The 15614-nt window shown below is 40.9% G+C and overlaps 4 protein-coding genes across 5 annotated transcripts; 3 read left to right on the top strand and 1 right to left on the bottom strand.

The window, feature by feature from the left end:
- Positions 1–2482, top strand: LOC103963207 (E3 ubiquitin-protein ligase CHFR). 2 transcript variants are annotated; one of them, XM_048569270.1, is made up of 3 exons: positions 3–157; positions 713–862; positions 966–2482. In XM_048569270.1, exons 2-3 carry the CDS (start codon positions 844–846, stop codon positions 2354–2356), a joined length of 1410 nt encoding a protein of 469 aa, XP_048425227.1. In that variant the 5' UTR covers positions 3–157; positions 713–843; the 3' UTR covers positions 2357–2482. The 2 variants fall into 2 exon arrangements, with proteins under 2 accessions (XP_009374258.2, XP_048425227.1); XM_009375983.3 differs by lacking the exon at positions 713–862 and having other exon boundaries at positions 1–157.
- Positions 2483–3299: 817 nt separating this feature from the next.
- On the bottom strand, positions 3300–8013 carry LOC103963206 (putative disease resistance RPP13-like protein 1). Its single transcript, XM_009375982.3, has 3 exons — positions 4027–8013; positions 3593–3865; positions 3300–3497 (listed from the first exon to the last, which is right to left on the bottom strand). Exon 1 carries the CDS (start codon positions 7831–7833, stop codon positions 5095–5097), a length of 2739 nt encoding a protein of 912 aa, XP_009374257.2. The 5' UTR covers positions 7834–8013; the 3' UTR covers positions 3300–3497; positions 3593–3865; positions 4027–5094.
- Positions 8014–10077: 2064 nt separating this feature from the next.
- LOC103963203 (pleckstrin homology domain-containing protein 1) lies at positions 10078–10709 on the top strand. Its single transcript, XM_009375979.3, has one exon. The coding sequence runs from the start codon at positions 10078–10080 to the stop codon at positions 10513–10515; it is 438 nt and encodes a 145-aa protein (XP_009374254.2). The 3' UTR covers positions 10516–10709.
- A 2269-nt stretch (positions 10710–12978) lies between these two features.
- Positions 12979–15532, top strand: LOC125470259 (pentatricopeptide repeat-containing protein At2g29760, chloroplastic-like). The gene has a single exon (XM_048569083.1). It carries the CDS (start codon positions 13055–13057, stop codon positions 15269–15271), a length of 2217 nt encoding a protein of 738 aa, XP_048425040.1. The 5' UTR covers positions 12979–13054; the 3' UTR covers positions 15272–15532.
- The last annotated feature ends 82 nt before the right edge of the window (positions 15533–15614 follow it).

The raw sequence follows: 15614 nt of genomic DNA on the forward strand, positions 1-15614 counted from the left end.
AAGCTCAAAACGCAGGCCCAGTTTTAACAAGCCCATGATTCCTGCCCTTGCGATTCTTCTTCTTCTGAAATCACTTGTTCGTCCTCTGACATTGGCACTTTTACTCGATCCCACATTTACCCATCTCATCTTCCATCCTTCCTTTTTCTCCCAACTGGTATTTTTTATTTTCTGATCATTTTGTTTCTTATTTCTTGGTATTTATCATTTCCTTTAATATTCCTGGAAATGTTTGTGTAAAATTCTAGAAATTGTATCAAATCTTGTTCGCTAGCAACATTCTCTGGAATTTATGGGCTTAATTAGTGCTTGGATTGGCTCAAATGCTACTTGTGGGGGTTAAAGGATCAAACTTTGGCTAAAGTTGCAAACTTTGTTTTTCATTTTTCATCATTAGGGGTTACATTTTTGGCTATTTGTTCAAATTTCGTAAGTAAAAGCTGTCAATTCTTGATAGATTAGTGGATAATTCTATAATTTTATATGTGAGAGGGCATTCAAGTTAGACTTTGGCTAAAGTTGCAAACTTTTTCTCATTTGTCGTTAAATTTTGGCAAGTGAAAACTGCCAGTTCTTCCTAAACTGATGTATAATCCTATATGAAAGAATCCTGTGAAAACTGAACTTGGGTGAAAGTTGCAAATTCTTTTCATTTTTTTATTGTTTATCGGCCAAAGTTGGAATTTTTATGATTCAATTTATGTGGTTGTAGGATGTCTTAAACATGAAGTTGATCTGTTTATTGGTGTTGAAATGTTCGGGCCATTTGGTATGGAAGCATGTTTCGTGAATATTACAATTTGAATTAGTTTGAGTGCGAATCTGTCTTGTTTTCGTACTTGGATGAACTTTCTGATGAGCGGTAAAGAATATGTACTTATTTGTTTCTTGTTTGATGAAAAAAAACAATGGTCGGTTGCTTATCCGTGAGATTTTAATTAAAGGTTCCTTTGTGAATATTCAAGGGATGGCGGAAGTTGGAGAAATCTCAGGTGCAAAACCCTGTGAAGAAATCTGGGCCAAGCTTGTTCCATCAGACTCAAGATACCTGGATGTGGAGATTAGTTCGGATGAGATTGTAGTTTGTTCAGAGACCTTGTTCTCTTCTATTTGCAAATGCAAGTGGTGCAAGATAACAAGGAATTCAGATCACTCTTCTGCCACAATACAAAATAAAAGTTCAAATGCAATAGTTGTTGACGGGAGTGTAATCCAAGCTGAAGAAACTACTGTTATCAGATGTGGAAGTGAAATTATTTCAGGTCCTGATAAGGAAGGGTATTTAAGCTACAGGTTCAACGTATTGCCCGGTCCTGAAACTTGTCAGAAGCAGTTAAAGATTTCTATGGATGCTGAGCATGCAAAATGCTGCATTTGTTTGAATATATGGCATGATGTTGTTACTGTTGCTCCTTGCTTCCATAATTTCTGCAATGGTTGCTTCTCGGAGTGGTTAAAAAGATCACAGGAGAAACGTTCAAGTGTACTCTGTCCCCAATGTCGAGCAGTTGTGCAGTTTGTTGGAAGGAATCACTTCCTGCTTAATGTTGCGGAGGAAATACTAAAAGTGGATTCTTCACTAAAACGCTCCAATGATGAAGTGGCAATTTTAGACTCTTATGCAACAATACGATCAAATCTTGTCGTAAACTCTGGAAAACATCTACGTGGAAAAAGGGCTCGCTCCCAGGTGGATCAAGAAGCTGATAATGCGTCAAATCCCTGCCCTCAATGTGGTACTGAATATGGTGGGTTTCGCTGCAATCAAACCACTATCCATCTGCAATGTCAAGCGTGTGGAGGAATGATGCCTTTGCAAACCAGCTACAATGTACCTCAACACTGTTTAGGATGTGATAAGGCATTTTGTGGTGCATATTGGCACGCGCAAGGGATTGCACAAAGTGATTCTCACCGCATGTGCAGTCGCGAGACTTTTAAACCAATCTCAGAACACACCATCTCTAGAATCCCTACTTCAGCACATGAAAACAATCGACATGAACAAGTTATCACTGAGAAGTGCATTGCACATTTGGGGAGAACATTGCAGGATGTTATTGCAGAATGGCTTGCAAAGTTGGACAACAGAGAAATTGATCGAACAAGGATGCCCCTGAATCATGGTGAGACAATAACTTCTGCAACACCAACGTGCAATTACTGTTATGAGAAGCTGATCTCGTTCCTCTTGTACTGGTTTCGGATTTCGATTCCCAAATATCATCTACCCCCAGAAGCTTCAAACAGGGAAAATTGCTGGTATGGGTATGCATGTCGGACACAACACCATAACGAAGAGCATGCTCGTAAAAGGAATCATGTATGCCGGCCAACTAGGGGTACTAATATGTAGATTTTCTGTGTTTTCGTTTGTTTTGAGAATTAGAGGTTTATTTTCAAACTTACGCTTCTTTGGTACTAAGGAGACTTTCTGGAATCCAAAATTTATGCTGAAGAGTTTACTTCTGTTTGCTCATAATTTTCTCGTACATTTTATCCCATGACTCCACACCTGCACACATGAAGCAATCCGGAAACTTTTGGAGCTCTATGCATCCTTGAGGCATGATGAAATGGTAATCATTTGACCAAATGCGTTGTTTGTTGCTCAAAAAGAAGAAATTTTGGTATGTGACAGGTAAAACTCTTCTTTCTCAACCATCCACTTATCTTGTTCTCGTACATTTTATCTAAGATTGTCATCGTTTATAAGCTTCTTGAGGACGGGTGAAATCTGTCTGTCTAAGCCGGTCCTAGTAGGATATGGTGACTTGCCGTAAGGATGGGTGAAATCTGTCTGTCTAGTCCCATTTGATCAACTGCCTGGTTGACCAAAGATACTGTCTATCTCGAAAGATACAAGCAACTGTAAGAAACCAGGCACATTCCACCACCACAGAAACTTTAACAAAGTACAGAAGAGCTACTTACATAAATACATTTGCATATGTTAAAATTCATCTTTAAATTACTCTTTTTATTCACCCTTATCCGAACAACCCTCTTGTACTTTTGATCCAAATTAAAAGAGAACGCAAGCAGACACGGAATGAAAAAATTGAACCCAGATCCTCTCCGGATCTAAAAAAACTGAGCCTAAGGATCAAATGATCCGGGCTGTTGAAATTTAATCCAACGGTTACAAATAGGGGATCTCTCTAAAAGTGATAATAATTGTAGCCATTTGATTAAATTTCAACAGCCCGGATCATTTGATCCTTAAGCTCAGTTTTTTGGGATCCGGAGAGGATCTGTGTTCGAAAAAATTGGATGACAGTGCTAGGGTGCAAAAGGAAAGCGGTAGAAGACCCCGTCCAATACTTGTCCGGTGGTAGGGTGCAATGAATTTTACTTCAAACCGGAGAGCATGCCTCAACAGGCTTTTGAGACTGATGTCCACTCAACATGGCATAGCAATTTCAGTTTCCCAATTTTTAACTGCCGTGAAGTTGGAGATCCTTCAGGTTGGACACGATTAAGAAAACACGAGAAACCTGTGAAAAATAGTCTACTTAGAAAAGGTTGAATTCCGATTGGCCTACTAAGAAAAGAGAGATCAGTGACAAAGAAGTAGAGATGGAAGAATTACCATTGCAAGAATGAGGCTATCTTGGGCCAATCTTCCCGTCTCTCTTTGGCATCGCTTTGTTGGAGAAGACACTGTCGATTCTTAGCAAAGGAATTTGAGAGTAGTGTGCGTGGTGGGCAGCCCCTCCTTCGGAAATGATTCTACAGTTTCTTCTTCACATTATGACAAGTTTGCGGCATGCTGCAAGAGCGGATGGAAGGCTTTCTAATTTTGACAGCAATTCCCCTTCTAGAAATGATTCCGGACAATCTTTGATATATATCAGAGTTTAACCTGTCATATAAGATGCAACTAACTGTTAGACAGGAGGAGGGAGACTAGAAAATAATGGTTTACTTGTCACTCAAGAAAAGATTTTAACAATATGAACTGATGGACTAAAATAGCAACTAAAAATTCACACAGCATAAGGTAAACTTCGAAGAATTGTGCACCTTTTCCGATCATATCTTTTTCTGGTCGATCATTATGTTGGGAATGTGAGCAATCTTGGGCCAGTCTTCTCCCGTCTCTCTCTGGCACCGTGGTGTTAGCAAATTACAGTCCCAGATTTCTAGAAGAGAAAGAGAAGTGGGTAGCCCTTCATCCGGCAACCTCTGGAGTTGAGGGCAAAAGAAAATCCTAAGCTTCTCGAGAGAGATCAGGTGTCTTAACTCATTGCCATCGATCACCTTCAGGTTGAGAATTCCAGAGACTCAGAGAGAAGTGAGAGTGGCGGGCAGCAGCCCCTCCTCCGGAAATGATTCTACTACGTCTTCACATTCAAAGAAGCCGACCCCTAAGCGTCTGAGAGAGGTGAGTCTTTGTAGACCCCATTGCATACGGTTTGCGATGAGTTTTTTACAACCTCCGATTTTGAGCAACTCCAACTTAGCCGGCAGTCCCCCTTCCGGAAATGATTCCAACTCTGGACAATAAGATATGGACAGAAACTCAAGAGACGGGACAAGGGAGTGCATATCTGCTGGGAGTGAGCTCAACTTCTCACATTCACGCATATCTATCTTCGTCAAGTTGGGCACATGCAACCCTCCATGGGGAAAACCCACAAAATTTGGGCAGTCCAATATCTTCAAATTTTCAAGGGATGGGAGGTTACATTCTTCCGGAAATGATTTAAATTCTTTACATTCTTGCATAGACAGAGACTGAAGACATAGGAGAGGAGATGAGCATCTCTTCTGGCAGTGTCCTCAGTTTCTCACATCTACAGAATTTCAAACTTGTCAATTTGGGCATCATCAGCCTTCCTCCACTGCGAAAACCCAGAAAATATGGGCATTCAGATATTCTCAGCTGGCGAAGCGATAGCAGTTCAGATTCTCGGGGAAACCCTTCAAACTCCTCACAATTTTCTATGTATATAAACCGAACAGATGGCAGGGAGATGTGCATCTCTTCTGGCAGTGACCACAAGTTCTTACACCCGAACATAGATAGCACCGTCAACTTGGGCGCAAGCAGCACTCCACCACCCACAAAACCTATTAGATTTCGGCAATTCATTGTTTGCAATTCACGGAGACATGGGAGCTCAATATGGCATTCATCACATTCTTGCAAGAAGCAAGGGACTCAATATTAACACTCCACAATGTCAGCAGTTCAAGTCTTGGGAAGCAGTCCAACTGTAACTTCCCGGTAAGTTTGGGACAGAACTTCACACTCAGCTCACGAAGATTAGGAAAATCTCCTCCTTCGCCTCCTATACGTCCAGCAAAAGACCACTCTTGCCACTCCTGCATCCATTGGAATCTCAAATATTCCAGAGATCTAAATGCAGGCTTAGTTTCTCCATAAAACTCAGAACCAATCAATTCCACTCCATTTAACCCCTCAATTTCAAGCCTTCTAAGGAAGGGTAGCTGCCCCAATGGCGGCATTGAAAAGCAATATCGACAATCCTCAAGCCGGAGACTAACAAGATTACTGAAAGAGTCATCGCCTAACCAACTTGGAAATGTTGTACCTCCATATCTTTCTATTGTCAGTACTTCTAGGTTTGTATGGGGTTGCAGGTTGCGCAGCACTGCATTATCTTTTTGAGAATCGTCACCGCAACCATCCCATTTCAAAAATACTTCACTGAGATGCTTCTTATCGTCCATTTTGGCCTCCAAAGCATCCTTGGCATGGACAATATTGTGAAGCCCTGAAATATGAAGCGTTCCACGCAATTGCTGAAACCCCTTTAACTCTACGATATTCCTCCCAGTACGTTTGTCTAAAGCAAATTCACCTCCTAATGTTTGAAGATCTTTCAGTTTACCCATGTGGAGGGGCATACTTTTTATCTTCGTTCCCGTGATATCAAGGTGACGCAAGTTGATAAGTCTACTCAAAGTAGCTGGTAATTCAGCAAGATCTTTACACTCTGACAACAATAGTGTTTGTAAATTACACAAACTACCTATTTTATCAGGTAATTTTTTGATTGAAGTCCAACACAGATTCAAGTATCGTAGATGTTTCAAGTTGCTAACCGAATCAGGCAACTCCTTCATATGGTGCCCTTGTAATTTTAGCACTCTTAAGCATTGCAGTTTTAGAAGTAGATCACATCGTACTGTGGGCAATGAATACCCTACAAGGAAGGTGCGCAAGTACTTAGCTTCATATAAAGTATCAAATCTCTGGAAATCGACATCGTATGATTCCAAATAAGAGAAATGGCGAGCCTTGGTCACATCGTCCAGTGAGCAAATATCCTCCAACCTAATGCAAAACTTTCCAGATACAAATTTCGCTAAATCACTTATTAGATCATGCATGATGAAAGAGTTGTACGAGGAATATTGAAAGAATGACCTTGAAACTAGATCATCAAAGTATTTCTCTCCAACTTCTTCCATCATTTTCATCCTGTTGGGCTGTAAAAGATCTTCGGCCATCCACAACAAAACTAGTTCCGACTTGCGAAATTTATAATCTTTGGGAAATATCGAACAATAGCCAAAACAACGCTTGAGATGTGGAGACAAGTATTGGTAGCTTAGCCATAAAGCCGGTAGAATGCCACTCTTCGTATCTGACAACTCCCATATGTCACTTTGTAATATATTTTTCCATTCTTCCAAATTTGATTCAGAGCGTAAGAGGCCCCCAAGCGATTTTGCAGCTAAAGGAAGGCCTTTACACTTGCTAACAATTTGTCTCCCAATTACTTCTTGATTTGGATCTACAAAACCACTTTCATTCTCAAAGGCATGTTTTGCAAACACCAACCAACAATCTTCCTCAAGCATTTGCATTAGATGGTGGGTTGGACGAGTACCCATCATAGAGGCAACACCTTTGTTGCGTGTAGTGACAATGATCTTACTTCCGCGAACTCCAGACTCAAATGGACGCCTTAAAACATCCCAATCATTGTAATTCTCATTCCAAACATCGTCAAGAACAAAAAGAAACTTCTTCCTTGTCAAAACCTCCTTGAGTTTAACTTGGAGCATATTGAGGTCTGTCATATCACAATTTTGTGAAGTAACTGACCCGTACAATGTTTGTGTTATTTTAACAACATCAAATACCTCAGAAACACAAACCCATGCTCTCAGGTTAAAATGCCCCTTCACTGCATCGTCGTTGAAAACGAGCTGAGCAAGGGTGGTCTTTCCGATCCCACCCATGCCGAAAACAGGAACGACTCCTATCTTACTGCCAGTAACATCATTTGATAGCAACAACTTAATGATGGTTTCCTTGTCTTTATCTCTTCCGTACACATCAGAGCCTTCAACCAAGGAAGTTGAAGGCAGCGTTTGTGAGATTCTGTGCTTGCAACCTGCTTTCAAATGAAAGGCATCTTTTTGTTTTGCCACGAAGCCTAGCCTCTCAAGAATTTTCTCTATCTTGGAGTCTATAGTTGTCTCGTCGAAGGCACGAACTGAAGCAGAGATAAGACCTTGTACCTTGTTCCTGCTAGTGCTACTTCCGAACTCAGCTTCCATTTTCCGGCTTAACGCTTCTGTCTTGATCTCGTCCAACAGGTCCTCTGCATCAAGGACTATCTCTTCGAGCTTAGTCAGCCACTGCCTTACAGCTAAGTTGCTTATTTGCTTCTCCTCAGCGTCATCGAAAACAGCATGAACATAGATCAACGTCGTCTCCAACTTGTTCAGCAACTCACCGGTCCGTTTCTTTCCGCTGATGAAGTCCTTGATCTCCTGAGAGTCCAACTTCACAAACACTTGCTGGAAGAAACCGGAGAGAACGGCTCCACCTACCACCGCCAAAGCCATGATCAAGATCGATCGGGAGAATGTACAGCAACTGATCAAAGACTCAGAAAGAATCTGGTCTTCACCGAGTAGACTTCAAAGGTGATGACTTCTGTAAAAATAAAAGCGCATTACAACTTTACAACACATAAGAACCACTCGTTCTTATAAGGTTAAAATCCTTTCTCAATCCATCTATACCCTTATAAATTACATCAAGATTTTCTTGCCACACAAAAAATACAGGTATTAGCCCACGTTATACAAAACAATTCTCTCTCGTTGATGATTATAAGCACATGCAAGTTCCCTTCATCCCTTGATGTGGGATTTAACTCTGAACAATTAGCTTAGTTACGCCATTCATTTGTTCATTGGTTTGAGTGTGTTTACACTTTGAGGAAGTCTAATTTACCCTCACACATCTTACTCCTGAACTAATTTGGCGAAAAAAATTGATTAAATTCAAGAAATTAAAGTGCAACTTCACTAAACTACCTGGACTAAAAAATCATGATTTTAAAGAGAAAATTGGAGTATTGGTCTTGAAATATGATCTTATTGTTGCTTTGGAGTTCGAAATAAAAATCCAATGAAATTGATATCCAAAGAGTTTTTCTATTTGAACTCCACGCCCTGTCTAAGTTCGCTGCAAAATATTTTTTGACATCTTAATTCTAGTTTTATCCTTACACTGCAACACAACCCACAAAAACCCTATAAAAAAATACAAATAAAAAACCCTAGAGAAACCCACCGCAGTGACCGCACAACCCCCATCTCCACTGATCGACAACCCAAAAAACTGCTCCTCTTCCTAAACCCTAGCTAATGCAGAATGTTAATCATCAATCCTTACTGCATCTTCTGCAGCAGGCTAAGTTGCAAGTGCTTTTCTTATCCTTCTGCATATGATCTTTATTGTTCTTGTTCCTCAGTAGCTTTTGCCCTGATATATGCCCAAGGAAAAAACCTAGAGAAGCTGATTGTCAAGTTGGTGCGGGAGGGACCGAGAGAAAGTGGCGGTCGGTGGTTGGTCGGGGTGGGGTTGCAAGGTAGGTTTTTTTCTAGGTTTTTATCCTATCTTTTTTTTATTAGTTTTAGTGGAGAGTATTGTATTAGTAAGGTAAACTTGGAGCTTAAGGCTTAAAAAAAATTTGGGATGAACTTAGAAAGGGTGTGGAGTTTGGATAGAAAAACTCTTATCTAAATTTGACAATAATGTGGAGCAATTGCTTTAACCAACTTTAGTTGAATGTCCATCAAAATAACGCACGCCAAATGCAATAAGCCCGTTTCAAAGACTACAAAAATTTCTCTTTTAAACATCTGTGTTTCACGTAATTAAGTTTTGACGAAAATTTATCGACTTGGTGTCAATGACCAAATACTCTGTATATTGTCAAACTCAAATACCAATGTATTTTCTTTCGGTACAATGATATTGTATTTGAAGGAGAGGGGGACTGATCCACACAATAGGTCAACCATTAATTAAGTAACGAACTCAACACAAATATAATACGTCTTTATCATCCATATGAGTCGCATGAGACCTCTCACTTAAAAGTAAATAAAAATATCATTAGATCGTAATATAAGGTGTATAGTTGTTACCACATATACTAAGGTTAAAGAACTTTTAATTTTAATACCCGAACCTTCTATTGGGTTATAGTGAGGGATCAATGCTTTAATTTACTCAGACTCGTAGTAAAATTTGTTTCATTAGTAATTTGTATCAAAACCTTCCATTACAAAAATTAATTACTTAGATTACAAATGCAAGCGGTGAATTGTCATAATGGTTATATCTTACTCTTCAACTTACTACGTTTTGGGTTTAAACTCTTCCTCCTCTTCTCCTTTTGGGTTTAATGCAGAATATCATTTATAATTTGAAAAATGATATAAAAATAAATTAGTTACGAACTCATTATTTTTTAATTTCAAACCTACGACGTTTAACTTATTAATTAAAAAATAAAAAATTACTAGGTACAGTTTAGTGTGCACGGAAGCCTTGTTCATTTGTTTACCCAACAAAAACTGAATCGCGATCGCAACAGGACAGGACAACGTTTGATCTCAACAGGCTGTCCGTCTCGATTTGCGATATTAGACGAACATAAAACCGATTTCTGTTTCGGGATCCCAAAAGAAATCAGAAACATAAAACCCATCTCGTCCACCGCGCTCTTGTCTCCCTCGAAAACCCCGACTCCGCCCACACAAACACACCTCACGCGCCGCTCAACCAAGAAAATGGAGGGTCTGTGGCGGGCGGCGACGGGCCAAGACCCGAGCCCGGAAGACTACACCGGAATCGACTTCTGGTCCAATCCTGAGCGCGCCACGTGGCTGACCAAGCAGGGCGAGTACATCAAGACGTGGAGGCGCCGCTGGTTCGTCTTGAAACAGGGGAAGCTGTTCTGGTTCAAAGACAATCACGTGACCCGCTCGTCGACGCCGCGCGGTGTGATCCCGGTCGGCACGTGCCTGACTGTGAAGGGCGCCGAGGACGTGGTCCACAAGCCCTGCGCCTTCGAGCTGTCGACTACCAACCACGACACGATGTACTTCATCGCCGATTCGGAGAAGGAGAAGGAGGAGTGGATTAACTCGATCGGACGGTCCATAGTTCAGCACTCCAGATCGCTCGCGGATTCCGAGGTCGTCGATTACGATAGCAGCCGACAGTGATCACAACCTCTCGATTTTCATGGTACAGTAAACTGTAATTTGTGTTTTTTTTCCCTTAAATTTGATGTAATAGTTGTTTTGTTTGATAAAAATCGGAGCTTTTCTTGTTTTCTTGCTGTCGAATTTGGACAATTTTAGGCTGAATTTTGTTTCTCTGTTGCTTTTTTTCGTAATATAGATGATATTTTGTGTGATTGAGATGCTAATTCGTATGATTTTTGTGAAAAGGTTTAAACTTTGACGTTGTAATTTGTGAAAATTGAGTCTTGATTCTGTTAGCTGTGTCCACTTACCGGTGTTCGTAGAATTTGCATTCTTGGAGTTGAATAGAGTAGCATTTTCGACGAAACTGGATAATGTTTTGAGTGTTTTTGCTCAAAATTGTCGGTATGGTTTTCGAATATCTGTTCTTTAGTCGAGGATTTTGATGTCTTGGAGTTGAACCGACCTTATTAGTCGTGTTGTCCTCGTGTTTGTAAATGTACAACTAGTTTTGAGAAGTTTTGCGTCGCTGTGTGAAGTTCAAAAAGGTGCTAGCTGAGCGGATCTGGTCGAATTTGCTTGCTTGTTGTAGGGATTAGCGAATTGAGAGGAAGATAGGTCTGGATTATTGAAATCAACCGTGTTGGATATCAAATAGACACCAAATGATTCAGTTTAGTTCAAACTGCAGACGATTAAGTTTCAACAGTTTGTGATTACTAGCAAATAATTGACATTACCTGCACAGAAATGGGGTTTTGGAGTATGTTTTGAAGCGTCGAAGAAGTCTCAACCTTGAAATACAACCACGGTGCTTAGCTAAGAACGTTAACAGTAAGATTGAAACTTGATTATCATTGAGTTTTAGTTGCAGAGGTGTGGGGGAGATTGTGGCCGCAGGAAAAAATTTGTGGAGAACAGGTGCTGTGTTCGCCTCTCATAGGAATGGGGTAGGACCTAACCTAAGCTAAACCTACAAACTTCGGCCTCCAACTCAACTGAATTCTAGGTTATTCAATAAATCCCCAACTTTGATCCTTCCCGCGAGTCTCTAACTAATCCAATCTTATTTGTTTGGTTACAGTTTGGGAAAATCATTACTGAGATAGATGGTTTCGTTTCGTTTCGTTTCGTTTCTTCTTTGGGGAGATGAGTAGGTTTGATTTGGTGTAGTGAGGCTATGGTTGATTTGATAGCAAGTTCTTGGTCTCCAAGAAATGAGGTCAATTTGTCAAAATCCTTGATATGCATTGTGTCATTGATTAATATGTGATAACCAAAAGCTTTTAATCTACCCATACTAAAAATCCTCCCAACAGAAGCAATTGAAGACCCTCCATCCTTCACAGCTTTTCTAGCCATCTCTCCCTTCTCTTTCACCTTCTTCCTCACCTCACTAACCTTCTCCATCGCACCAACCACAGCCCTCTCAATCTTGTCCGCCCCCACTACGTCATGCATTCCCCTCCGACCAAGTGATGGTTTCTTAGTCACAACCTGCTAAAGTTAACGTTGCACCAAAGAGCGTTTCCACGAGGTAGAACCTCCTTAGAGAATTTAAGGTTTTCATGAGGCGAATCTTGAGCATCACAATTTAGCTTGATTTAAAGTAGAATGTCATTCGTATAAAAGAACAAGAACTTTAAATTTAAGAAACAACGATGAATGCACGATCAACAACACTACAATTAGTAAATGTTCCTATACTCTCGAAGTCCCTAATTTTTCATACCTCATTAACAATATCAAAAAATTACTTTGCGTGAGAAAATATCATCCTTGATACCTAATTGGTATCGTTATTGTTTTCTCACTTGACGCGATATTGTATTTTTTATGAATAATGCTAGGTACACCAATTTTTTGCACTAAATTTATGCACTGAATAACGTGACACCAATCAAATTTGTACTTTAATTTCAATTATATAGTTTGAAATATGTCTCATTATTTGATGTATGAATTTAGTACATTGTTCTAAAAATCCCCGCCTAGCGTCGCCCAGGCCCTGCCTAGGCGCTAGGCGGATGGTTACCGTCCCGATTAATGCCTAGACGTTTGAAAATTAAGAAATGATGCCTAGACCTACTGAGGCGCCCGTCTAGACCACCCAAACACCCACTTAGCCTGCCCAACCCCGCCTAGGCACCTCCTAGGTTATGACACACTTAGATAGAAAATAAATTAACTTTCATTTTACATTTTATTTTTTCCCATAATTCAAAGAGACTTATTAGATACTTGAATGAACACACATTATATGCTTGTTCCCCATGTTTTCATTATGTTCCAATAGCTCATAATATATATATCATCTTATTTTGTAGTTTATGATGAAATTATATATATTTTAAGTATAAATAGACACTTATTTATACTAAGTATAGTAGATTTAGTTAAATCCGCTTAGTCCGACTAGGCAATAGACCTCAACCCATCGTCCGAGTAGCACGTAACGTCTTTTAAAACCTTGATTTAGCATATGCAGCACCGCCTTTTTTAACAGAATTAAAAACCTCAAGTGAATGCGGCTAATGCGAGAGTGACCACAGAAGAGATGGCAACTCTAAGCACCCCCCTTATCTCTATACCACGTCACTCACCAAATCCTCCATCGCCAACCGCCACTAACGAACTTTTCTTAAGCTACCCACCTCTTTCCTCAATCGACCACTGCACCAGCATCAAGCAGCTGAAGCAAGTCCATGCCCAAATGCTCCGTACAGGCCTTCTCTTCGACCCCTACTCCGCCAGCAAGCTTATCACCGTCTGTGCCCTCTCCTCCTACTCCAGCCTCGACTATGCCCGCCAAGTGTTCGACCAAATTCCCCAACCAAATCTCTACTCTTGGAACACCCTCATTCGCGCTTATGCGTCGAGCACTGATCCGACTGAAAGCATCCTTGTATTTCTGGAAATGCTTTATCGCTGTATGGAGAGTCCCAATAAATTTACTTACCCGTTTGTGATCAAGGCGGCTTCAGAGCTCCGGGTTTTAGAGCTCGGAAGAGGGTTTCATGGCATGGTGATAAAGGCCTCGCTTGGTTCAGATGTTTATATTCTCAATTCTCTGGTTCATTTCTATGGGTCGTGCGGGGATTTGGATTTGGCGCGGCGGGTTTTCGTGAAGACTCCTAAGAAAGATGTTGTGTCTTGGAATTCTATGATCACGGCTTTTACGCAGGGGAATTGTCCTGAGGAGGCGTTGGAGTTGTTTAAGGAGATGGAGGCAGAGAATGTGAAGCCGAATGATGTGACGATGGTGAGTGTGTTGTCAGCTTGCGCAAAGAAGGTGGATTTGGAGTTTGGGAGGTGGGTTTGTTCGCGTATCGAAAGGAGTCAAATTGGAGAGAACTTGACTTTGAACAATGCTATGCTTGATATGTATGTGAAATGCGGGAGCATTGAAGAAGCGAAAAGATTGTTTGATAGGATGCTGGAGAAGGATATTGTCTCTTGGACTACAATACTTGATGGGTATGCTCAGTCAGGAAATTATGATGAGGCTTGGCGGGTTTTCGCTGCGATGCCTAGTCAAGACATTGCTGCATGGAATGTCCTCATTTCGTCTTATGAACAAAGTGGTAAGCCAAAGGAGGCTTTGGCGGTTTTTCATGACTTGCAGAAAAGGAAGAGCCCAAAGCCTGATGAAGTCACTCTAGTTAGTACCCTGGCAGCCTGTGCTCAATTGGGAGCAATTGATCTTGGTGGCTGGATACATGTTTACGTAAAGAAGCAGGGTATGAAGATGAATTGTCACCTTACAACCTCACTTATTGACATGTATGCAAAGTGTGGGGATCTGGATAAGGCACTTGAGGTGTTTAATTCAGTGGAGAGGAGAGATGTTTTCGTCTGGAGCGCCATGATTGCTGCTTTGGCAATGCATGGGAAAGGGAGGGAGGCATTGGATTGTTTCTCAAGAATGCTAGAAACCAAGGTGAAGCCCAATTCCGTGACATTCACCAATGTGCTATGCGCTTGTAGCCATGCTGGATTGGTGGACGAAGGAAGAACATTTTTCTATCAAATGGAGCCAGTTTACGGGGTTGTGCCTGGTGTAAAGCACTATGCTTGCATGGTTGATATTTTAGGTCGTTCTGGAAATCTGGAGGAAGCTACAGAGTTGATAGAGAAAATGCCAATAGCTCCTACTACGTCTGTATGGGGGGCTCTTCTTGGGGCCTGTGGACTTCATGGGAATGTTGAGCTTGCTGAAAAGGCGTGTAGCCATATGCTTGAGTTGGATCCCAGAAACCACGGAGCTTATGTACTCTTATCAAATATCTATGCCAAGACAGGGAAATGGGAAGAAGTTTCAGCGTTAAGGCAGCGTATGCGAGATGCGAGAATTAAGAAAGAACCCGGTTGTAGTGCAATCGAAGTCAACGGTATTGTTCATGAGTTTCTAGTTGGTGATAACTCTCACCCTCAGTGCAAAGAAATATATTCAAAGTTGGATGAAATAGCAGGGAGATTGAAGTCAAATGGATACGTGCCAAACAAGTCACATCTACTGCAGTTTGTTGAGGAAGAAGACATGAAGAACCATGCCCTAATCCTTCACAGCGAGAAATTAGCGATTGCATTCGGGCTTATCAGCTTAAGTCCATCTCAACCAATTCAGGTTGTGAAGAATCTTCGTGTTTGCGGAGACTGCCACGCAGTTGCTAAGCTTATATCGAGGGTTTACGATAGGGAGATCTTGCTGAGAGATCGATATCGGTTTCATCATTTCAGAGACGGGCATTGCTCATGTAACGATTATTGGTGAAGATGCAAGCTCTTTGCTAGAACCTAAACCTCAAACCCTCGATATAAGCTTTTAGCAACTGCGTGTCGATACATCATTTGTATAAACCTATCATGTGTTGTATGATCATTGGTGATACAGATTGTTCGGCTATGAAACAGCTTGTCGATACATCATTGGTGATGAGTCGATAGCATTGTCGCCAACAAAACGGACAAACAAGTCATCAATACATTTTCGTCTATATTGATGTGAGCAAGTACGGACATCCTGCTCGGATAATTTATGCCTCCTTTGAACAAATCCGTTGGAAATGGGCTTCCTAAAAAACCGCTTTTTCAACTCCAAACTTGCAAGAATTTTT

Source organism: the organism of the source record quoted next, unplaced genomic scaffold (assembly GCF_019419815.1).
Source record: "Pyrus x bretschneideri cultivar Hongxiangsu unplaced genomic scaffold, Pyrus_bretschneideri_v1 Contig5, whole genome shotgun sequence".
NCBI lineage: Eukaryota > Viridiplantae > Streptophyta > Magnoliopsida > Rosales > Rosaceae > Pyrus > Pyrus x bretschneideri.